This window comes from Entelurus aequoreus, linkage group LG06 (genome assembly GCF_033978785.1).
Source record: "Entelurus aequoreus isolate RoL-2023_Sb linkage group LG06, RoL_Eaeq_v1.1, whole genome shotgun sequence".
Taxonomy (NCBI): domain Eukaryota; kingdom Metazoa; phylum Chordata; class Actinopteri; order Syngnathiformes; family Syngnathidae; genus Entelurus; species Entelurus aequoreus.
The window spans coordinates 16,017,214-16,041,942 of record NC_084736.1 but is presented as its reverse complement, the minus strand read 5'-3'; the positions used below and the strand labels follow the sequence as shown (position 1 = coordinate 16,041,942).

Sequence of the window (24,729 nt, the reverse complement as noted above, 5' to 3'; positions counted from 1 at the left end):
TTATTATTAACTAACAACACTTAAATCTAATGCGCATGCATGTGTTACTGTTACATACTGTTTAAAATACATTGGAAAGTTGGCGCCTTTATAAATGTTGAAAACAGCCCCATTAATTAACATCGGCAAAGGAGGAGCTGATGTTATGTTGTAGCTATCATGGCGAGGGCGTGTTGAGATTTTTGTTGTCCTTCGCAGGAGGAGGCTGAGATCCAGGCAGAGCTGGAGAGGTTGGAGAGAGTCCGTAACCTGCACATTCGCGAGCTGAAAAGAATCCACAACGAGGATAATTCCCAGTAAGATTCCTTCGTAACCTTAATGTGTCATTTTTTATTATTGGCCTTACTTGCTGCTGTGACACTCAACCGCTTTCCTTGCAGATTCAAAGATCACCCGACGCTAAACGACCGATACCTACTTCTCCATTTACTCGGACGTGGAGGTTTTAGTGAAGTTTACAAAGTGAGCGTTTCGTTACAAGCACCTTTTGACCTGTTATTTTGCTATCTCCTAACGAACCGTCCCTTTTCAGGCCTTTGATTTAACAGAGCAAAGGTATGTGGCGGTCAAAATCCACCAGCTTAACAAAAACTGGAGGGATGAGAAGAAGGAGAACTACCACAAGTGAGTATTTGGCGACCAGCAATATTGATATTGATATGATAGTCATGTGACTTCAAAGCTCATGTTTGTCTCAGACACGCATGCAGGGAATATAGAATCCACAAAGAGCTGGACCACCCGCGAATAGTTAAACTCTACGACTACTTCTCGCTCGACACAGACTCGTAAGTTACGCCCTGCTAGCCTGTTGTCAGGTCCGCTCACGTTCAAATGATACCAATGTTCTTCTGGGTTTGGCCGCAGGTTCTGCACAGTCCTGGAGTACTGCGAGGGCAACGACTTGGACTTCTACTTGAAGCAGCACAAGCTGATGTCCGAGAAGGAGGGTCGCTCCATCATCATGCAGATCGTTAACGCCCTCAAGTACCTCAACGAAATCAGACCGCCCATCATTCACTATGACCTTAAACCTGGTGGGTCGCCGCACAGAAACTTGTTTATAACTTAGAGAGACTTAGACTTCCTTTTATGGTCATTCAAATTTGAACATTACATTACAGTACAGATAAGAATAAAATTTTGTTGCATTAGCTCGTTGTAGTGCAGGATAAAAGAGCAATAAGGTGCAGATATAAATAAATATATTGCACTTTTGCATAGGCATCCACATTTATGGATGTACGGTTGTGGTCAAAAGTTTATATACACTTGTAAAGAACATAATGTCATGGCTGTCTTGAGTTTCCAATAATTTCTACAACTCTTATTTTTTTGTGATAGAGTGATTGGAGCACATACTTGTTTGTCACAAAAAACATTCATGAAGTTTGGTTATTTTATAGTTTGGTTCTTTTATGAATGTATTATGGGTCTACTGAAAATGTGACCAAATCTGCTGGGTCAAAAGTATACATACAGCAATGTTAATATTTGGTTACATGCCCCTTGGCTTTTGGTAGCCATCCACAAGCTTCTGGTTGAATTTTTGACCACTCCTCTTGACAAAATTGGTGCAGTTCAGCTACATTTGTTGGTTTTCTGACATGGACTTGTTTTTTCCGCATTGTCCACACGTTTAAGTCAGAACTTTGGGAAGGCCATTCTAAAACCTTAATTCTAGCCTGATTTAGCCATTCCTTTACCACTTTTGACGTGTGTTTGGGGTCATTGTCCTGTTGAAACACCCAACTGCGCCCAAGACCCAACCTCCGGGCTGATGATTTTAGGTTGTCCTGAAGAATTTGGAGGTAATACTCCTTTTTCCTTGTCCCATTTACTCTATGTAAAGCACCAGTTCCATTGGCAGCAAAACAGGCCCAGAGCATAATACTACCACCACCATGCTTGACGGTAGGGTGGTGTTCCTGGGATAAAAGGCCTCACTTTTTCTCCTCCAAACATCAGAATCAGAATCAGAATAGTTTTATTGCCATTGTTTGAGAACGGGTTCACAAACTAGGAATTTTTCTTGGTGCAATCGTGCAACATAAAACACATATAACACATATTTGGTAATAAAAAGAGCTGTAACTGAGCTATCAGATCTTGTTATAGACTTAGAAGGAATTCAAGGAGCTACTGTTAGGAGTTATTGTTCTGGGTATTGTGGCCAAACAGCTCAATTTTTGTTTTATCTGACCACAGAACTTTCCTCCAGAAGTTCTTATCTTTGTCCATGTGATATCTGATGAAACAAAAATTGAGCTGTTTGGCCACAACAAATAAAAATTAGCTGAATTGCACCAATTTTGTCGAGAGGAGTGGTCAAAAATTCAACCAGAAGCTTGCCAGAAACTTGTGGATGGCTACCAAAAGCGCCTTATTGCAGTGAAACTTGTCAAGAGACATGTAACCAAATATTAACATTGCTGTATGTATACTTTTGACCCAGCAGATTTGGTCACATTTCCAGTAGACCCATAATAAATTCATAAAAGAACCAAACTTCATGAATGTTTTTTGTGACCAACAAGTATGTGCTGCAATCACTCTATCACAAAAAAATAAGAGTTGTAGAAATTATTGGAAACTCAAGACAGCCATGACATTATGTCCTTCACAAGTGCAAGTAAACTTTTGACCACGACTGTATGTTATATTGTCTTTATATTCCAGCGAATTAATCCGTTTTGGGGGGGAATTGATGGGATTATTATGATGCGTTCAAGAGTCTTATGGCCTGATGGAAGAAGCTGTTACAGAACCTGGAGGTTCTGCTACGGAGGCTGCGGAACCTCTTTCTAGAGTCCAGCAGTCTCTACAGATTTTCTGAGCCCTGGTCAGACAGCAGCTTTTTGCGATTTGTTAGTGTGAAGGAGTACTTTTTCAGCACATTCAAAAATTCTGTGATAATAATGATAAGTGTGATCATTTTTGTGACAATAACCGTGATAAGAATGGTGACAATAACAGTGATATTAATTTTTCATATTTTTACATCCCTAAAGTACCTTTGGTTGACTGTGAATACAGTAAGTAATAATAATAAAAAATATTTTTAAACAGAATAAGCTATTTACTTGGAGCAAGTGGTAGTTGATACATACTAGGGCTGGGCGATACTGAGGATTTTGGTGTCAATTGTATACCATGTAAATACAGGGCCATTATCACCGATACCAATACTGACTAATGATACTTTTTGTTTGATACATCATGGTCAAATATTTTTTGTGAATTTTCCTCTAGTCAGTTAATTATGCTTATGATCAAATGTTTTATGGAAATAAAAAATAAAAAATTCTTAATAAATAAAACTATAACATTGTTAAAAATAATCATATGTTTCCCTTTTTATGTTCTACTACACAAAACTTTTTAGGAAATAAGTTACTAAACTTTCTTTCTTTCTTTCTTTTAGTTTATTTCGAACATGAACACATTTACATCATAATACATCACACAATTTCATATCATTTCATTTACATCATGCCCGAAAAGTAGTAGGAAGAAGCAAAGCTTATTTAATCCTACCCCTTTCCCACTTCAAAGCATTTACAATTATATAAAATCATTTACTGACCTTTTTATATAATAAAATAACATCTATGAATTAGTATACCTGTATACAACAGTTTGTAATATGTAATTAATTAATTCAGTCATTATTAACATACTGAGATGAAGAATATTTTCAATAAGGTTGGAAGTTTTTCTCATAATTCTTCTTCTTTGTACTTTGTAAGCACTAAAAACTAAAAAAAAGCAATTAGGGATAAGAATTTAAAACATTTTTATGATTCAAATTCCACTTTCGATTATGTGTCACGGTTCGCTTCTTTATTAGTTTTATTATGGATTCTCATTTGGATAAAAGAATAGCAAACAAGTTGATTAGCATCAACTTTGTTTAGTTTAGGAAAAAAACATGAGTACACAAAAAACAACAGTGAGATTTTCAGATCCACAGCCTTAATGGGGGGCCTTGAAAGATATTTTGTTTTGAAAATAGATATAATATAAATATTTTACTGTAGTAATAAACAAAATAAAACATGAATTATTCTGTGACAAATGACAATTACACAAAAATGTTCAGTAACATATTAAACATGTTTTAAATAGAAAGGAAAAGTATTATTTAAAAAAAAATGTGTATACAGTATGTATGCCGAGCGCTCAAAGGCAAATACAACTACGTCAGTCAAAGACAAATACAACAAGCATGTCAAGTACAACTTTACACTGCAATTGTTCAACCATCAGCTATGAAATGTAACCATTATTTTGCAGAAAATTAAGCATACCATATTTGCTTTTTTAGGAAGCATACGCAATATTTCTGACTAATCATGGTGTCATCCAGCTATGGAGAACACCTCTTAAGACGCCGTCCTGTCATTTGATGCATGAAAAACATTAATTTCACGCTTACAGTTATTAATAGCCTGTTTTAACATGATAGGCAGTGTTTGTTAGTTAGTTATCTGCAGGATTAACAGCAAACAATGTGTTGACCTTGCCGCCGCTGCTTGTCGTGATTCATTATTGTCTCGGAGGGAATCGAAAACGCGTCATTCATTTGTTATCACATGCCGTCTGCTGATGTTTCTGCTAGTATTTCCTCAATTTGATGCAACATCCACTTTGCAAGTTTCCCTGTTGTCTTCCTCTATCTTGAATAATTCTAACGTCCGTGCTGCTGTTCGACGCCGTGCGTGGTGACGTCATGTATGCCCGCAGGCATCGATAAGGGAATCGTCAACAAAACTGTCAAATTATTCCCAAGAATTGAAACCCAGAGAGCCGTTTTTTTTCGATTCCCATTCCTCGTAGCAAAAAATGCAACAAAAAAATATATATACAGTATTATCACGGGCTGCTCTCAGTGCTGACTCTCCACTCTCTGCGGCAGAGCAAGGAGACGAATAGCCTAAGTTTGCCAAACTCACCTTGGTATTAATATTTGGATCGATACCCTAGCACAGTGGTTCTCAAATGGGGGTACGCGTACCCTTGGGGGTACTTGAAGGTATGCCAAGGGTTACATGAGATTTTAAAAAAATGTCTGTCAAAAAGAACTGTGAAAAGAAATGCAACAATGCAATATTCAGTGTTGACAGCTAGATTTTTTGTGGACATGTTCCATAAATATTGATGTTAAAGATTTCTTTTTTTGTGAAGAAATTTTTAGAATTAAGTTCATGATTCCAGATGGATCTCTATTACAATCCTCAAAGAGGGCACTTTAAGTTGATGATTACTTCTATGTGTAAAAATCTTTATTTATAATTGAATCACTTGTTTATTTTTCAACAAGTTTTTAGTTATTTTTATATCTTTTTTTCCAAATAGTTTAAGAAAGACCACAACAAATGAGCAATATTTTGCACTGTTATACAATTTAATAAATCAGAAACTGATGACATAGTGCTGTATTTTACTTCTCTATCTCTTTTTTTCAACCAAAAATGCTTTGCTCTGATTAGGGAGTACTTGAATTAAAAAAATGTTCACAGGGGGTACATCACTGAAAAAAGGTTGAGAACCACTGCCCTAGCACATACAGATAAATATTATCAGTAGAGATGTCCGATAATATCGGACTGCCGATATTATCAGCCGATAAATGCTTTAAAATGTAATATCGGAAATTATCGGTATCGGTTTCAAAAAGTAAAATTTATGACTTTTTAAAATGCCGCTGTACGGAGTGTACACGGACGAAGAGAGAAGTACAGAGCGTCAATAAACCTTAAAGGCACTGCCTTTGCGTGCCGGCCCAATCACATAATCTCTATGGCTTTTCACACACACAAGTGAATGCAAGACATACATGGTCAACAGCCATACAGGTCACACTGAGGGTGGCCGTATAAACAACTTTAACACTGTTACAAATATGCGCCACACTGTGAACCCACACCAAACAAGAATGACAAACCCATTTTGGGAGAACATCCGCACCGTAACACAACATAAACACAACAGAACATATACCCAGAACCCCTTGCAGCACTAACTCTTCCAGGACGCTACAATATACACCCCCCGCTACCCCCTCCCCCCCACCTCAACCCCGCCCACCTCAACCTCCTCATGCTCTCTCATGGAGAGCATGTCCCAAATTCCAAGCTGCTGTTTTGAGGCATGTTAAAAAAAATAATGCACTTTGTGACTTCAATAAATAATATGGCAGTGCCATTTTGGCATTTTTTTCCATAACTTGAGTTGATTTATTTTGGAAAACCTTGTTACATTGTTTAATGCATCCAGCGGGGCATCACAACAAAATTAGGCATAATAATGTGTTAATTCCACGACTGTATATATCGGTATCGGTTGATATCAGAATCTGTAATTGAGAGTTGGACAATATCGGATGTCGGTAAAAAAAGCCATTATCGGACATCTCTAATTATCAGTTTATCAAGAACATTTTGCGAAAAGATCTGTCATGTTTCCTTTCACGACAGAAAATATTTGAGAAGCACTGACTAATACAAATGATTTAATTTAATGTTTTTTTCAGTTTTTTGTAAATATTTTGTCTGTTAAAAAAAATAACTACCATATAACAACCTGTTTATATATTTAAAACTGCTCAGTGGCCTTGTGGTTAGAGTGTCCGCCCTGAGACTAGAAGGTCGTAAGTTCAAACCCCGGCCGAGGCATACCAAAGACTATAAAAATGGGATCCGTTGCCTCCCTGCTTGGCACTCAGCATCAAGGGTTGGAATTGGGGGTTAAATCACCATAATGATTCCCGAGCGTGGACACCGCTGCTGCTCACTGCTCCCTTCACCTCCCAGGGGGTGAACATGGGGATGTGTCAAATGCAGAGGATAATTTACCACACCTAGTGTGTGTGTAACTATCGTTGGGACTTCAACTTTTAACTTAAAGAAACAAAGTCAACAGGAAACAAATACATATTTCATTGTCGTTGGCTACTTGTCATAAAATGTCGTCCTGGGTCCCGTTTAGGTAACATCCTCCTGGTGAACGGCACGGCATGCGGGGAAATCAAGATCACCGATTTCGGCCTGTCCAAGATCATGGATGACGACAGCTACAACTCTGTGGACGGCATGGAGCTGACGTCGCAGGGAGCCGGCACATACTGGTGAGACAATGATGACAACTCGGCAGGTCTGCTGCAGCCGGAATATCAACAAGATCATACCCCCGGGACATTTTCAGCTCAGGGACAGCAGCAGCATGTTCAGTGGAGACGCTTGATCTTACCAACTTACATTTTCATCCCTTCTTCGCCTTCAGGTATCTTCCGCCAGAGTGTTTTGTCGTCGGAAAAGAACCGCCCAAAATCTCCAACAAGGTGGACGTGTGGTCCGTGGGGGTCATCTTCTACCAGTGTTTGTACGGCCGCAAGGTAGTAGCAGCAACGCACCACACAGATAGACAGTTCACTTAGTAAGATACAACATGCAGCCAGATTAACTATAATCATTTTAGAACAGATGCTCCCCTCCAATATATTACTGCACTGAGTCACCTTTAAAATTTGATTACAATGACAACAAACCTTTTTATAGAACATAATAAATTATTCAATGTTTAACTGAGGGCTGTCGAAACTTTTTCCACCGAGGGGCATACAGAAAAATATCAAGATGGGAAGGGCCACTTTGATGTAGGTGAATATATGCTGAGCTATGTGAACTGATAGCTAGGAGGTGGATGCTTTGTGTTGTGGGTGACTAAGTAAATGATTTTTATATATAATCATATCGCTCATTAATAATACATTCATTTTATTTTATAAAAATACAAAAATGGCCTCTGTAACAGTTGTGCTCATAAGTTTACATACCCTGGGAGAATTTATGATTTCTTGGCCATTCTTCAGAGAATATGAATGATAACACAAAAACCTTTCTTCCACTCATGCTTAATGGTTGTGTGAAGCTATTTATTGGCAAACAACTGTGTTTACTCTTTTTAAATCAAAATGACAAAAGAAAGACATTCGCACAGAAATGGCTTTCTTCTGGCGACTCGACCATGCAGCCCATTTTTCTTCAAGTGCCTCCTTATTGTGCATCTTGAAACAGCCACACCACAATTTTTCAGAGAGTCCTGTTTTGCAGCTGAAGTTTTTTGTGGATTTTTCTTTGCATCTCAAACAATTTTCCTGGCAGTTGTGACTGAAATCTTTGCTGCTCTACCTGAATCCCTCATTTTCCACTTCTTAATCAGCGTTTGAACACTGCTGATTGGCATTCTCAATTCCTTGGATATCTTTTTATACCCCTTCCCTGTTTTATGCAGTTCAATTACCTTTTCTCGCAGATCCTTTGACAATTCTTTTGCCTTCCCCATGACTCAGAATCCAGAAACATCTGTGCAGCACTGGATGGAAGATGCAATGGTCTGTCAGAAGCCCAGAAACTCACTGACCTTTTATACACACACATTAATTACAAACAAACAGGTCACAGGTGAGGATTGGAACCTTGATTAGCCATTCAAATCTGTTTGTGTCAACTTTTGTGCATGTTATCAGATCAAAGTTACTGGGGTATGTAAAAAAAGTTAAAGTACCAATGATTGTCACACACACACACTTTTGATCAGGGTCATTTGGGTACTTTCTTTTGTCATTTTGATTTAAAAAGAGTAAACACAGTTGTTTGCCAACAAATAGCTTCACACAACTATTAAGAACGAGTGGAAGAAAGGTTTTTGTGTTATCATTCATATTCTCTGAAGAATGGCCAAGAAATCATAAATTCTCCCAGGGTATGTAAACTTATGAGCACGACTGTATGTTTTGATTTTTCAGTGTGTGGACCCCCCTGGTTAACACCATAAATCTTTGTGTACCCGTTCTCATCACCCTTGTTGTGTTTGTTGTGTAGCCTTTTGGCCATAACCAGTCCCAGCAGGACATCCTGCAGGAGAACACCATCCTGAAGGCCACAGACGTGCAGTTCCCGCCAAAGCCGGTCGTCACCCCTGAAGCCAAGGTGAGGAATTCTTCTCGTTTCGGCTTCAACTTTTTAGACCCCTTTTGTGTCGCGCTGAAGAACTGTTTTCTCTCGCGCAGGCCTTCATACGGCGTTGTCTGGTCTACCGAAAGGAGGACCGTATCGACGTTCACCAGCTGTCTAACGACCCCTTCCTCATGCCGCACATCCGCAAATCCGTGGCCTCCTCGGGCAGCGCGGCCATGGCGGTAGCCTCCACGTCCAGCTCCTCCAACAGCAGCGCCTCCAATTGAGGCCGCACAGCGCAGACTTGATAGCGGGAATGGAGTTAGGGTGGGGGCGGAGCTATATTGTCCACACCCCTCACCTACCTTCCCCCAGCATCCTCCTCATAGCATCCCATCTTGCTGCGAGGGGAGGATTAGAGGGTGAAGCATAAAGCGGGTGAGGAGATTGGGAGACAAAGTCCTCGCCCCGCAGCTTCCATGTCCACCAGGGGGGTGTCAAAGCGCAGAATGACTCACACAATGAAAAGCAAGGTGGGCTTCAGCTTTTGGGGGTTTTTCTGCTTAAAAAAAGAGAAAATGCGAAGCTTCAGCTTGGATGAGACTGCTGTAGAGACGGGTGGGCGTCAGTGGTCCGCCGTCCCGCCCTCGCTCGCAAACCCACGCATGAGCCCTACTGGTGGACGTCGTTCACTTTCACGCTCAAACGGCAAGGCCGGTTTTATTGCATCACAAACACCAAGGCCCCCCCCCCCTCAATAAAACAACTGGTACACTTTATTCCTCCCGGTCATCAGCCCGTCAGCCCCGTGACCAAAGCTTTGAACTCAACCAGGTGGCGGCGCCGTTGCACCTCATTTCTGTAGCTTATCGCGCAGTGGATGCTACTGAGGACCCCCGAATGCCGTCCCCTTAATTTTTTAAGGAAGCAACCATTTTTTAATGCAGAAAACTTTTTTTTCCCCTCAAGTTGCCTTTTAATTAGAACTTGACATTGTTTTTATTGACCCTCCCACCCTCCCCGTCATTAAAACACATATTTATTTAGGTTTGTTTGAATTCTTTTTTGGTCGTTTGAGGAAAAAAGAAGCAAAAGGACCGATTGACCTTTTAGTACTTTTTTTTTGACGGGGGGAGAGAATTCGGCCTGAGCAGAAAGTTACATGAATCATTAAAAACTATTGTTTCAAATATGTGCTTGTTCTAGTCTGATGGCCTGCAACCTTTCTTCTTCTTTAGGGGGGAAAATGTCTAAACTTTACACAGGAGATAGAAGACAATCCACACCTGACGTAAGTATGTTTTATTCAATTCTTGTTCCACAATTAATTACTTCATTTGAAACACCTGCACAAAATTTAGTAGTTTTGTACGATTTTATATATATATATATATATATATATATATATATATATATATATATATATATATATATATATATATATATATATATATATATATATATATATATATACGATTTTATATACACTACCGTTCAAAAGTTTGGGGTCACCCAAACAATTTTGTGGAATAGCCTTCATTTCTAAGAACAAGAATAGACTGTCGAGTTTCAGATGAAAGTTCTCTTTTTCTGGCCATTTTGAGCGTTTAATTGACCCCACAAATGTGATGCTCCAGAAACTCAATCTGCTCAAAGGAAGGTCAGTTTTGTAGCTTCTGTAACGAGCTAAACTGTTTTCAGATGTGTGAACATGATTGCACAAGGGTTTTCCAATCATCAATTAGCCTTCTGAGCCAATGAGCAAACACATTGTACCATTAGAACACCGGAGTGATAGTTGCTGGAAATGGGCCTCTATACACCTATGTAGATATTGCACCAAAAACCAGACATTTGCAGCTAGAATAGTCATTTACCACAGTAGCAATGTATAGAGTGTATTTCTTTAAAGTTAAGACTAGTTTAAAGTTATCTTCATTGAAAAGTACAGTGCTTTTCCTTCAAAAATAAGGACATTTCAATGTGACCCCAAACTTTTGAACGGTAGTGTGTGTATATATATATATATATATATATATATTTTTTTTTTTACAAAGTGTGGCACAGCGAGCCTCCCCTTAAAAAACAATATGGTCGGACCCCCTACTTGTTTTGTCTCCTTTAAGCATACTGTATATTGTCGGGGTGTGAATCTTTGGGCACCTAACGATCTGATTCCAATTTCTGGGGTGACGAAAAAAAAAGATTAGATAAACAGTGTACAGGGTTACAGAACAGGAACGCTGATGGGTCGCCACAAGGCGCCCCGTAAAAGATGAGGAAAAAGGTAAAACGCTGGGGAAGGATGAGTAAAAAAATACAATCTAGACTGGGCTCCTAAGGGGGCCCAGTCTGGAGTGGGGAAAAACCTCCATAGCAAAGCACATATACATATTACAACGTTCATCTCGAGATATCTAACAACAGAGGGAAGGGAGTGCGGGGTCATGGTGGTCAGCCGCAGCTCTCAGGCGCTGACCATCCTTTCATCACCCCTATGGGATTTGTGTAAAATATTTTGTTTTTTAACAAATGCTCCCTTGTAGCATTTTAACATTATTTTTTAATCATTATTTTATTTAACTTTGTATATGCTAACGTTAACATGATTGCATTTTTAACAAAAAAAATTCAGGAATACATCGCAGAGAAATATATTTTGGTACGTCATGTATGTTACAGTTAGTAAGTTAGCATGTTAATGCTTGCTTTTTTTTCCAAGCTAATTTAACAAGTATGCACTTCAGTGTCATATATTTTGATATTTCACTAATGCTAACTGTAAGCATGCGTTTGTTAGCATGTTAGCTTTTCATTATTTTTTGTTACTTGACACTATCTGACCAGCGTGCTAACTGTTAGCATTTCAGTTCGGCATTCACACGAAACTTCTATCGAAATTACGTTTTCTAGTTCTTTGGATAACATATCGATTGTGTACTGGTTTTGAAGGTGAAATGTAACAAAATGGCCCCGCATCCTTTGATTTATCAGTCTGTGGCCGCTCAGTGGAAAAAAAGATTGGGCACCCCTAACTTAAAGTCGGAAAGGGCTTCATATGGCCCCATTCCTCGTGGATTACCCAACACATTAATCGTGGTAAATTGAGAGAGTGCACTATCCACTTCAGCCGCCAGATGGCAGTTGAGTGTTGAATATTTTAAAATGTGTTTTGTGGCAAGTCAACTTTGACCACAGCATCAGTTACTACACTATATTGCCAAAAGTTTTTGGCCACCCATCCAAATGATCAGAATCAGGTGTCCTAATCACTTGTATAAAATCAAGTACTTAGGCATGGAGATGGTTTCTACAAACATTTGTGAAAGAATGGGCCGCTCTCAGGAGTTCAGTGATTCCCAGCGTGGAACTGTCATAGGATGCCACCTGTGCAACAAATCCAGTCGTGAAATCTCCTCGCTCCTAAATATTCCAAAGTCAACTGTCGGCTTTATTATAAGAAAATGGAAGAGTTTGGGAACAACAGCAACTCAGCCAAAAAGTGGTAGGCCACGTAAACTGACAAGAGAGGAGTCAGCGGATGCTGAAGCGCATAGTGCAAAGACTTTCTGCACAGTCAGTTGCTACTGAGCTCCAAACTTCATGTGACCTTCCAATTAGCCCACGTACAGTACGCAGAGAGCTTCATGGAATGGGTTTCCATGGCCGGACAGCTGCATCTAAGCCATACATCACCAAGTCCAATTTAAAGCGTCGGATGCAGTGGTGTATAGCACGTCGCCACTGGACTCTAGAGCAGTGGAGACGCCTTCTATGGAGTGATGAATCACGCTTTTCCATCTGGCAATCTGATGGATGAGTCTGGGTTTGGAAGTTGCCAGGAGAACGGTACATTTCGGACTGCATTGTGCCGAGTGTGAAATTTGGTGGAGGAGGAATTATGCTGTAGGGTTGTTTTTCAGGAGTTGGGCTTGGCCCCTTAGTTCCAGTGAAAGGAACTTTGAATGATCCAGGATACAAAACATTTTGGACAATTCCATGCTCCCAACCTTGTGGGAACAGTTTGGAGCGGGCCCCTTCCTCTTCCAACATGACCGTGCACCAGTGCACAAAGCAAGGTCCATAAAGACATGGATGACAAAGTCGCCTGCACAGAGTCCTGACCTGAACCTGATAGAACACCTCTGGGACGAATTAGAACGGAGACTTCTCGACCAACATCAGTGTGTCACCTCACCAATGCGCTTTTGGAAGAATGGTGGAAAATCCTATAAACACACTCCGCAACCTTGTGGACAGCCTTCCCAGAAGAGTTGAAGCTGTAATAGCTGCAAAAGGTGGACCGACATCATATTGATCCCTATGGGTTAGGAATGGGATGGCACTTCCAAGTTCATATGTGAGTCAAGGCAGGTGGTCAAATACTATTGGCAATATAGTGAATGTCGAGTAGCGCTTTCCATCATTTTCAGCAGACTGCATTGCAAAATGATTACCCCCCTCCTCCTCTCCTGTGAGATCCATCCAGGAACACTGCTGTACTGTATGGGGGAAAAAAAGTTAATATTGTAATAATCCCAGGAACGGTGCCATACCGCCTCTGAAAAGTACCGGTCCGCCACACCCTAAGATTTTTTGTTAAAATAAAGCCAATAATGCATTTTTTTCTGGTCCCCTTTATTTAGAAAAGTAGGGATGTCCGATAATGGCTTTTTGCCGATATCCGTCATTCCTATATTGTCCAACTCTTTAATTACCGATACCGATATCAACCGATACGGATATCAACTGATACCGATATATACAGTCGTGGAATTAACACATTATTATGCCTAATTTGGACAACCAGGTATGGTGAAGATAAGGTCCTTTTTTAAAAAATTTATAAAATAAAATAAGAAATAAATTAAAAACTTTTTCTTGAATAAAAAAGAAAGTAAAACGATATAAAAACAGTTACATAGAAACTGGTAATTAATGAAAATGAGTAGAATTAACTGTTAAAGGTTAGTACTATTAGTGGACCAGCAGCACGCACAATCATGTGTGCTTACGGACTGTATCCCTTGCAGACTGTATTGATATATAATGTAGGAACCAGAATATCAATAACAGAAAGAAACAACCCTTTTGTGTGAATGGGGGAGGGAGGTTTTTTGGGTTGGTGCACTAATTATAAGTGTATCTTGTGTTTTTAATGTTCATTTAATTAAAAAAAACCAAAAAAAAACCCGATACGATAATAAAAAAACGATACCGATAATTTCCGATATTACATTTTAAAGCATTTATCGGCCGATAATATCTCTATAGAAAAGTACCGAAAAGTATCGAAATAATATTGGTATCACAACACTAGTCACTAAAATATGCAAAAGCGCAGATTCCAACCATTGAAATACTTTGTATAGTATGGTAATTTGAAAACATCCACTACACTTTCCATCTTAAAGATCTAAAACAATTATTTGGGAATGTCCGGCGGGCCAGATTGAAAAGCTTAACGGGCCGCATGTGGCCCCCGGGGCCTTAATTTGCCTAGGTCTGCTCTATTTATTTCCTGTATCGTTTCTAGATGCGTGCGCAAACACCGGTGTACCTAATGAAGTGTCTGGTGGTCTTGCGGGGTTTCCCTGAGTGGCCACTGGGGGTCCTCAGACCTCACGTAGGTAACCACACACACACACACACACACACACACACACTTTGAAGCGGCTCCATTCATTAGAGTGTTTGAGCAGCAGACGGTCAAAAGCATCCCGTCTCCTAACTTGCTCTCACTTTTTTTCTTTACATTTTTTTTGTGTGTGTGTGTGTTTTCGTCCACTCCGACTCCTTCTTGTGTTCGTGTCGCCGCGGAGAGCATGCACGGCGACGACGAGCGCCGCCGGGACTCCACAGCGAACGGGGGCGAACGGACCGGGACCGGGACCGGGCGCCGGCACGCAGTCTACCGATGCACTTTGTATTTATTGCTGCTGAGCTTGGACGTGCAGAGGAGCCGCGCCGCCGCCGCGGGTGAGTACAAACAAACACGATGGCGACGTCGTTGTCAAAAAGTCATTTATGGGATTCTCCGTGTGCTACTTTGCCACGAACCAAAAGAGTGCCGTGAGTGGAACCAGATGTGGAGGGGGGGAAAAAGTGCGTGGGGGGGGGGTCAAAGAGAGAGGTGGGGTGTGTTGGAGTGTCTATTAGTTCGCGTTACTCCTTTTATTTCTTTCACAAACTCACTTTTTAGTGTGTCGTTTGTGTTATCGTGTTGATTTTCGGTGCGTGACGTAACATTTAAATCCCCCCCCCTCCTCCCTAACCCCGCGGCCAGATGTGTCCCTTACTTCTGGTGTCTCGGCCGCAAATAATATCGATATCGACCTCACTTGCGTGCTATTGGAGCACGGCATGAGTGAACGATCACTGTAGTACCCCCGTGTAGTCGCTAGGGGGCGGTGTGTTGAATTGCCCCCCCCCCCCTTACCATTGCAAATATTAAATTAAAGGCCTACTGAAATGAAATTTTCTTATTTAAACGGGGATATTAGATCCTCCGCGACGTTTCAGCCGGATATTTCCCGGGAATTTTAAAATGTCACTTTATAAGTTAACCCGGCCGTATTGGCATGTGTTGCAATGTTAAGATTTCATCATTGATATATAAACTATCAGACTGCGTGGTCGGTAGTAGTGGCTTTCAGTAGGCCTTTAACATTTAGATTTAAAATTTAACATGTAGGTTTAACATGGAGATTCAGGTTAAACATTTGGCTTTAACTTTTAGATTTAGATTAAACATTTGGCTTTAATATTTAGATTTAACATTTAGGTTTAACATTTAAAATGTAGCTTTAACATTTAGATGTTTATTCAACATTTGTACTTAACGGCAAGATTTAACATTCAGCTTTAACTTTTAGATTCAACGTTCAGGTTCAGATTTAACATTTATGTTTAACTTTTAGATTGAACATTTCGATTGAACATTTAGGTTTAACATTTATATTTATATTTGGATTTAGATTCAACATTTAGGTTTAACATGTAGATTTAGATTAAACATTTAGCTTTTACATTTAGATTTAGATTACACAATTAGCTTTAACGTTTAGATTTAGATTAAACATTCAGCTTCAACATTTAGATTTAAAATTTAACATGTAGGTTTAACATTGAGATTCAGGTTAAACATTTGGCTTTAACTTTTAGATTTAGATTAAACATTTGGCTTTAATATTTAGTTTTAGATTAAACATTTGGCTTTAACATTTAGATTTAGAATAAACATTCAGTTTGGACATTTAGATTTAAAATTTAACATTTAGGTTTAACATTGAGATTCAGGTTAAACATTTGGCTTTAACTTTTAGATTTAGATTACACATTTGGCTTTAATATTTAGATTTAACATTTAGGTTTAACATTTAAAATTTAGCTTTAACGTTTAGATGTTTATTTAACATTTGAGTGTGAATGTTGTCTGTCTATCTGTGTTGGCCCTGCGATGAGGTGGCGACTTGTCCAGGGTGTACCCCGCCTTCCGCCCGATTGTAGCTGAGATACTCCAGCGCCCCCCGCGACCCCGAAGGGAATAAGCGGTAGAAGATGGATGGATGGATGGATACTTGATAATTTCGCGATATTGCCATATTTTTGCTGAAAGGATATAGTAATGAACATCAACAATAAAGTTCCCAACTTTTGGTTGCTGATAAAAAAAGCCTTGCCTGTACCGGAAGTAGCGTGACGTCACAGGTTGTGGAGCGCCTCACATCTGCACATTGTTTACAATCATGGCCACCAGCAGCGAGAGCGATTCGGACCGAGAAAGCGACGATTACCCCATTGATTTGAGCGAGGATGAAAGATTTGTGGATGAGGAAAGTGACAGTGAAGGACTAGAGGGCAGTGGAAGCGATTCAGATAGGGAAGATGCTGTGAGAGGCGGGTGGGACCTGATATTCAGCTGGGAATGACTAAAACAGTAAATAAACACAAGACATATATATACTCTATTAGCCACAACACAACCAGGCTTATATTTAATATGCCCCAAATTAATCCGCATAACAAACACCTCCCCCCTCCCGTTCATATAACCCACCAATACAACTCAAACACCTGCACAACACACTCAATCCCATAGCCCAAAGTACCGTTCACCTCCGTAAAGTTCATACAGCACATATACAGTATTTCCCCAAAGTTACGTACGTGACATGCACATAGCGGCACGCACGTACGGGCAAGCGATCAAATGTTTGGAAGCCAAAGCTGCGTACTCACGGTAGCGCGTCTGCTATCCAACTCAAATTCCTCCTGGTTGTGTTGCTGCAGCCGGCCACTAATACACCGCTTCCCACCTACAGCTTTCTTCTTTGCTGTCTTCATTGTTCATTAAACAAATTGCAAAAGATTCACCAACACAGATGTCCAGAATACTGTGGAATTTTGCAATGAAAACAGACGACTTAATAGCTGGCCACAATGGTGTCCCAATATGTCCGCTACAATCCGCGACGTCACGCGCAAACGTCGTCATACCGAGACGTTTTCAGCAGAATATTTCGCAGGAAATTTAAAATTGCACTTTACTAATCTAACCCGGCCGTATTGGCATATGTTGCAATGTTAAGATTTCATCATTGATATATAAACTATCAGACTGCGTGGTCAGTAGTAGTGGGTTTCAGTAGACCTTTAAAGCTGCAAGCAGTGATGGACGTGACCGACTTTGAGGGCTCGTAAAATCCAAACCGGAGCAGTAATTTAAACTCTTTCATCAACTTTTAATCAGAAGGGTTCAATCTCTCTCCTGTGCTAATTTGAAGCCGACACGACAAACGCGCTCAGAGGAGATAATGTTTGAAAAAAGGTGACTGTTTTTACACAACTTTTGTTTTGAAGGGGGAATTGCAAACTTCCTATTGATTTTTTGCTGGGGGTTGTCAGTGTATGAAATATAGGTCTAAGTGAGACCTACATAGAGGTTTTTGTTTCATGTCTCTACGACATTCCTACTGGGAGTTACAGGCAGTTTTGTCTGTGTTTTCTTCCTAGGGGCGCTAGAGCGCATTTTTGGTTTTTTGATTAGATCGCAATTTTTGCCAGTCCTGATGTGTACGTCCAATTCGGTGAGTTTTGAAGCATGTTAAGGGGGTCAAATTACAGCTCAAAGAGGCGGCGGTATAATAATAAAACGCTAGAAATACAATAGGGTCCTCTGTCCCAAAGGGACTCGGGCCCTAATTAAATAAAACTGCCATTCGTTTGTGCTGTAAAAGTTTTCGTTTGTGCCGTTACAGTTTTTAATAGGGATGTCCGATAATGGCTTTTTGCCGATATCCGATATTCCGATATTGTCCAACTCTTTATTACCGATACCTATATCAACCGATACCGATATATACAGTCATGGAATTAACACATTATTATGCCTAATTTGGACGATTTTTGCCAATATCCGATATTCCGATATTGTCCAACTCTTAATTACCGATACCGATATCAACCGATACCGATATATACAGTCGTGGAATTAACACATTATTATGCCTAATTTGGACAACAAGGTATGGTGAAGATAAGGTTCTTTTTTAAAAAAAATCATAAAATAAGATAAATAAATTAAAAACATTTTCTTGAATAAAAAAGAAAGTAAAACAATATAAAAACTAGGGATGTCCGATAATGGCTTTTTGCCGATATCCGACATTCCGATATTGTCGGACATCTCTAGTTTTTAAGTTTTTTTTTCTTTCTTTTAGTTTATTTCGAACATGAACACACTTACACCATAATACATCACACAATTTCATATAATTTCTGTTAACATCATGTCCGAAAAGGAGTAGGAAGAAGCAAAGCTTATTTAATTCTACCCCTCTCCCACTTCAGAGCGTTTTACAAATATATACATTCATTTACTGACCTTTTTTATAGTAAAAGTTGTGAGTTCAAACCCCGGCCGAGTCATACCAAAGACTATAAAAATGGGACCCATTACCTCCCTGCTTGGCACTCAGCATCAAGGGTTGGAATTGGGGGTTAAATCACCAAAAATGATTCCCGGGCGCGGCCACCGCTGCTGCCCACTGCTCTCCTCACCTCCCAGGGGGTGAACAAGGGGATGGGTCAAATGCAGAGGACAAATTTCGCCACACCTCGTGTGTGTGTGACAATCATTGGTACTTTAACTTAACTTAACTTAAAATGACATCCGTGAATGAGTAATACAACAGTTTTGTAATATGTAATTACCGTATTTTTCGGACTATAAGTCGCAGTTTTTTTCATAGTTTGGCCGGGGGTGCGACTTATACTCAGGAGCGACTTATGTGTGAAATTATTAACACATTGCCGTAAAATATCAAATAATATTATTTAGCTCATTCACGTAAGAGACTAGACGTATAAGATTTCATGGGATTTAGCGATTAGGAGTGACAGATTGTTTGGTAAACGTATAGCATGTTCTATATGTTATAGTTATTTGAATGACTCTTACCATAATATGTTACGTTAACATACCAGGCACGTTCTCAGTTGGTTATTTATGCCTCATATAACGTACACTTATTCAGCCTGTTGTTCACTATTCTTTATTTATTTTAAATTGCCTTTCAAATGTCTATTCTTGGTGTTGGGTTTTATCAAATAAATTTCTCCAAAAAATGCGACTTATACTCCAGTGCGACTTATATGTTTTTTTCCTTCTTTATTATGCATTTTCGGCCGGTGCGATTTATACTCCGGAGCGACTTATAGTCCGAAAAATACGGTAGTTAAGTCAGTCATTATTAACATACTGAGATGAAGAATATCTTATTTTTAATATGGTTGAAAGTATTTCTCATAGATCTTCTTCTTTGTACTTTGTAAGCACTATTAATTTGAACATACTCTTAAACTGGATCATATCAGTACAATGTTTCACTTCTTTACTTAATCCATTCCATAATTTAATTCCACATACTGATATGCTAAAGGTTCTAGGTGTTGTACGTGCATACAAATGTTTTAAATTAGATTTTCCTCTAAGGTTATATTTCTCCTCTTTAGTTGAGAAGAATTATTGTACATGATTTGGTAGCAGGTTATAGTTTGCTTTGTACATCATTTTAGCTGTTTGCAATTTTACCAAATCATCGAACTTTAATATTTTCGACTCAATAAATAAAGGGTTTGTATGTTCTCTATATATAAGTTATTTTTTTAATTTTATTTTTTAAATTTTTATAAACCTTTATTTATAAACTGCAACATTTACAAACAATCGAGAAATAATAATAATCAAAATAAGTACAAAAACAGTACAAATCAGCGCCAGGGGGTTGTAAACTCAATAAAGTAACTAAAATAGAATGCAAAAAAAAAAAATATATATATATATATATATATATATATATATATATATATATATATATATAAAACAAAGCAAAGCCATAGGCTCACACAAGTTCAGTAAATAATTAAAATTTGGAACACAGCATCATCGTTTTCACTGCTTTTTGGTTGTTAGAGGTAGAGAGTGTTTTAACGCAGAGTTCTAATTCCTTTTTAAAGGCACAACAGGTCGGGTATTGAGAAACTTACATTTATGGGTTTTTAAGTTATTCTAAAATACGTGTTTCTGACCCCAGCCCCCACCTCCTGTCAAAATCTCCCCAAACTTGTCTCGGACTTTTGTGCTACGTTTAGACTTAGACTTGGACAAACTTTATTGATCCACAAGGGAAATTTTTCCACACAGTAGCTCAGTTACAAAGGATGAAAAGGATAATGCAGACTAAAAACGTGCCATAGTAGCAATATAACATATATGTAATATTCGCATATTATATTAATTATTTTATATATGTATATATATATATATTATAAATTATTACTATATTATATATAACCAGTTTGTGCTGCCAAAAATGCTCTCTAACTATAGTTTTTATTTTATCGGGCTAGTAATGAATAATACTACGTTAATAACATAAAAACTATAATAAAACATTTGCAGCACAAATGAATGACAGTGATGTTCTAACATTTGCAATATTATTATATTTATATTTGGGTGGCCGACTTCACACAGTTAGTAAAGTGTTACAAGCACAAATATGTATCTATAAAAAAAATTGGGTATACACTAGTAATCCCTCATTTATTGCTTTTAATTTGTTCCAGGCCTGATCGTTGTGAATTAATTTCCACCAAGTAGGAATTATTCATCATAAATCAAATATTTTAAATAGATAGAGGATAAGAAAAAGCCTGTTCTAACATGATGAGTCCTGTATGAAATAACACCCACATAGTCACTTTCACACTCCTTAATACAGTGCTGTCAGTTTCATCCCTGCAGGAAAAAGAAAACATTTTGCGCCCCCAGTGTCATTAAATAAATAAATACATGTCTATAAAATTGTTATAAGTACATCTTTGCATAAAACTATCCTTTATTAACATGAAAGAAAATACAAAAATATGTACCGTATTTTCCGGACCATAGGGCACACCGGATTATAAGGCGCACTGCCGATGAGCGGGTCTATTCAGGTCTATTCTCATACAAAAGGCGCACCGGATTTTTGAGTGTCGTGTGTAATGATCTTTATTTTCAATGGAACATTTAAAGTTTTGGTGTTGTTTACTGGCGTCATATTGCAGTCTACACGTATCTCTTATGTGTGACTGCCATCTACTGGTCACACTTATCATTACACCATGTACCAAATAAAGTTGCTTCAAGGTCAGTAAGCACAACCAGAATAATTCCGTAAATTAGGCGCACCGGGTTATAAGGCGCATTGTCGGTTTTTTGAGAAAATGAAAGGATTTTAAGTGCGCCTCAGTCCACAAATACGGTAGATCATCTTACAACAAGGAATAACTTTATTAAAATAGTTTTTTAGTTTGCAACAAAAAATATTAAAATTAGAGATGTCCGATAATATCGGGCTGCCGATATTATCGGCCGATAAATGCTTTAAAATGTAATATCGGAAATTTTCGGTATCTGTTTCAAAATTATCGGTATCGGTTTCAAAAAGTTAAATTTATGACTTTTTAAAACGCCGCTGTGTACACGGACGTGGGGAGAAGTACAGAGCGCCAATAAACCTTAAAGGCACTGCCTTTGCGTGCCGGCCCAATCACATAATATCTACGGCTTTTCACATACACAAGTGAATGCAAGGCATACTTGGTCAACAGCCATACAGGTCACGCTGAGGGTGTCCATATAAACAACTTTAACACTGTTACAAATGTGCGCCACACTGTGAACCCACACCAAACAAGAATGACAAACACATTTCTGGAGAACATCCGCACCGTAACACAACATAAACACAACAGAACAAATACCCAGAACCCCTTGCAGCACTAACTCTTCCGGGACGCTACAATATACACCCCCGCACACCTCAACCCCGCATCCCCCAACCCCGCCCACCTCGACATCCTCATGCTCTCTCAGGAAGAGCATGTCCCAAATTCCAAGCTGCTGTTTTGAGGCATGTTAAAAAAAATAATGCACTTTGTGACTTCAATAATAAATATGGCAGTGCCATGCTGGCATTTTTTTGCCATAACTTGAGTTGATTTATTTTGTAAAACCTTGTTACATTGTTTAATGCATCCAGCGGGGCATCACAACTAAATTAGGCATAATAATGTGTTAATTCCACGACTGTATATATCAGTATCGGTTGATATCGGAATCGGTAATTAAGAGTTGGACAATATCGGAATATCTGCAAAAAAGCCATTATCTCTAATTAAAATGAATCAATTTTCCTGTAAATAAATCCTTATTTAAACTAATTTAGACCGACTTGAACCAATCCATATTGAAAAATAAAATGAAATAAACTCAATAAATAATAATACATTCAAATAGGTCAGCAACAGTAACTCATTAACACAATATATACAGCTTTAAGTGTGCAAAAAATAAAACAACTTGTGCTGACTTTGTTCTAAAATCAAAATGAAGAAGTCAAGATCAATGGCTACAATAAGCGCGTTTTGTAGTGCACAGTTTTTTTAAAGCGGAGTTTGAAGCATGATACTGATCAAGCGCGTTTCCTCTGGGTCACACAGCCAAGTACTAAAGCCACGTGCCACTGGGGGCAATACTGATATGTGGGCAGATTTGCCTTTACGTCAGAATTGAGAAAATATTTTGACTCGGGGGCCTCATTGAGAAAAAAAATGTGTCTGGGGCCGGGGGGCCAATGTGTATGTGTGTATAAATGATATATACACATTTAACTGTACAAATCTGCTGTACAGTATGTGTGTTTGGGTCCCTTCTTTTCAGGAACACTAATACCAAAAGTCACAATGTCCGATAGAGTTGTAAAAACGTTATGACAGACCACCTCAAAAAAACGGAATGGAATTTTACTGAATGGCACACCCAAAATGTACATGAAAATAAAGAAAGTGGGATTTACACTGCAAAAACTGAAATCTAAGTAAGATAACATTTCTCAAATAAGGGTGATATTTGCTTATTTTCTGTCTGATAAGGTAATTCTTCTCACTAAGCAGATTTTATGTTTGAGTGTTTTACTTGTTTTAAGGGTTTTGGTCCTAAATGATCTCAGTAAGATATTACAGCTTGTTGCTGAGATTTGATGACCTATATTGAGTAAAACATGCTTGAAACTAGAATATCAACTGTTGCAAAGCTGTGTCATCAACACTCACAAGTATAAAACTACTTTTTTAAAGTAATAATTTCTTATTTCAAGCATGAAAAAAAAAATCATGACTTTGACACAAATGTGTCTCATAATTAAAACAGATGACAGCCAAATGGACTTTGCTGTTTTATTTTCAATGAAACAATAGAACATAAGTACTCATATAGTAGTACAGTTGGCACAGTACAGTAAACTGACAGTTAATATTTAAACATTTAACATGTGACATTTCAAACAATTTTGAACAGAAATAGTTCATGCACATTCAGATAAATTCTTCAAAATTACAATAAAAAAAATTTGGCCGGGGGCCGGGCTGTAAATATGCGCACTAATTGATTGAAAGAGGACGCACTTGGCGCGATGATGTCATGTTATCGATGGAAAAATGCATCTTTAGACCATATGATTTGCCTGAGCGGCTAGGAGACCCCGAGAGTAACAAGCGGTTGCCTTGTTGCCTTTCCATTTAGAACAATAAATCAGTTTTTAGTATAAGTTTGCTGGTTTCAAGAAATGTAATGCCGAGCGCATAACATTATGTCAAGATAATAGCACTAGCATTTACTTAATTTAAGAATATTTTTCAACATATTGAGCAAAAAGGTCTAATTTTTTTTTTCTACCAAGAAAAGTGCACTTGTTATTAGTGAGAATATACTTATTTTAATGTATTTTTGGGTTCATTGAGGTTAGCTAATTTGACTTGTTTTGGAAAGTCTTGACAAGCCAAATGTTCTTGTTCTATTGGCAGATAATTTTGCTTAGTTCAAATAAAATACCCCTCATTTTGGTATTTTTTTTTCTTGTTTTTGAACACTGACTTTTTGCAGTGTACAATATTAACTATGAACAATAAAACACTGAAAATCAACAACATATGAACATCGCTCCTCCTTTACTTCTCAGACTAAGCAAAACACAACAAAAATAAAAAAAAAACAGCAAAATATGAATGCAAAGTGTAATAAACACCTATATTATTACGTAAAAATCTACTTCCGCATTTCTTTCTGACACACGCGTTCCGGGCTGGCTGCTCTGAAAACAAACCCCGCCCACTCTGCTTTGTTCCTCGTCTGAGCTGCTGTGACGTAGATTACCGTAAT

The 24,729-nt window shown here is 38.5% G+C and overlaps 2 protein-coding genes across 5 annotated transcripts in view; both read left to right on the top strand.

Annotated features, from left to right (window-relative positions):
* tlk2 (tousled-like kinase 2) overlaps positions 1–10,152 on the top strand; it is a 29,135-nt gene extending 18,983 nt beyond the window's left edge. For all 3 annotated transcript variants that reach the window (XM_062050074.1, XM_062050076.1, XM_062050075.1), the window contains 9 exons: positions 199–296; positions 381–462; positions 533–624; positions 699–788; positions 868–1,037; positions 6,991–7,129; positions 7,285–7,396; positions 8,886–8,993; positions 9,074–10,152. In XM_062050074.1, the coding sequence (XP_061906058.1) occupies positions 199–296; positions 381–462; positions 533–624; positions 699–788; positions 868–1,037; positions 6,991–7,129; positions 7,285–7,396; positions 8,886–8,993; positions 9,074–9,247 (1,065 nt within the window). In that variant the 3' untranslated portion in view covers positions 9,248–10,152. The remainder of the gene's footprint in view (positions 1–198; positions 297–380; positions 463–532; positions 625–698; positions 789–867; positions 1,038–6,990; positions 7,130–7,284; positions 7,397–8,885; positions 8,994–9,073) is intronic.
* A 4,450-nt stretch (positions 10,153–14,602) lies between these two features.
* The window catches only part of mrc2 (mannose receptor, C type 2), a 109,531-nt gene continuing 99,404 nt past the window's right edge, over positions 14,603–24,729 (top strand). For both annotated transcript variants that reach the window (XM_062050073.1, XM_062050072.1), the window contains exon 1: positions 14,603–14,939. In XM_062050073.1, coding sequence (XP_061906057.1) covers positions 14,786–14,939 — 154 coding nt within the window. In that variant the 5' untranslated portion in view covers positions 14,603–14,785. The remainder of the gene's footprint in view (positions 14,940–24,729) is intronic.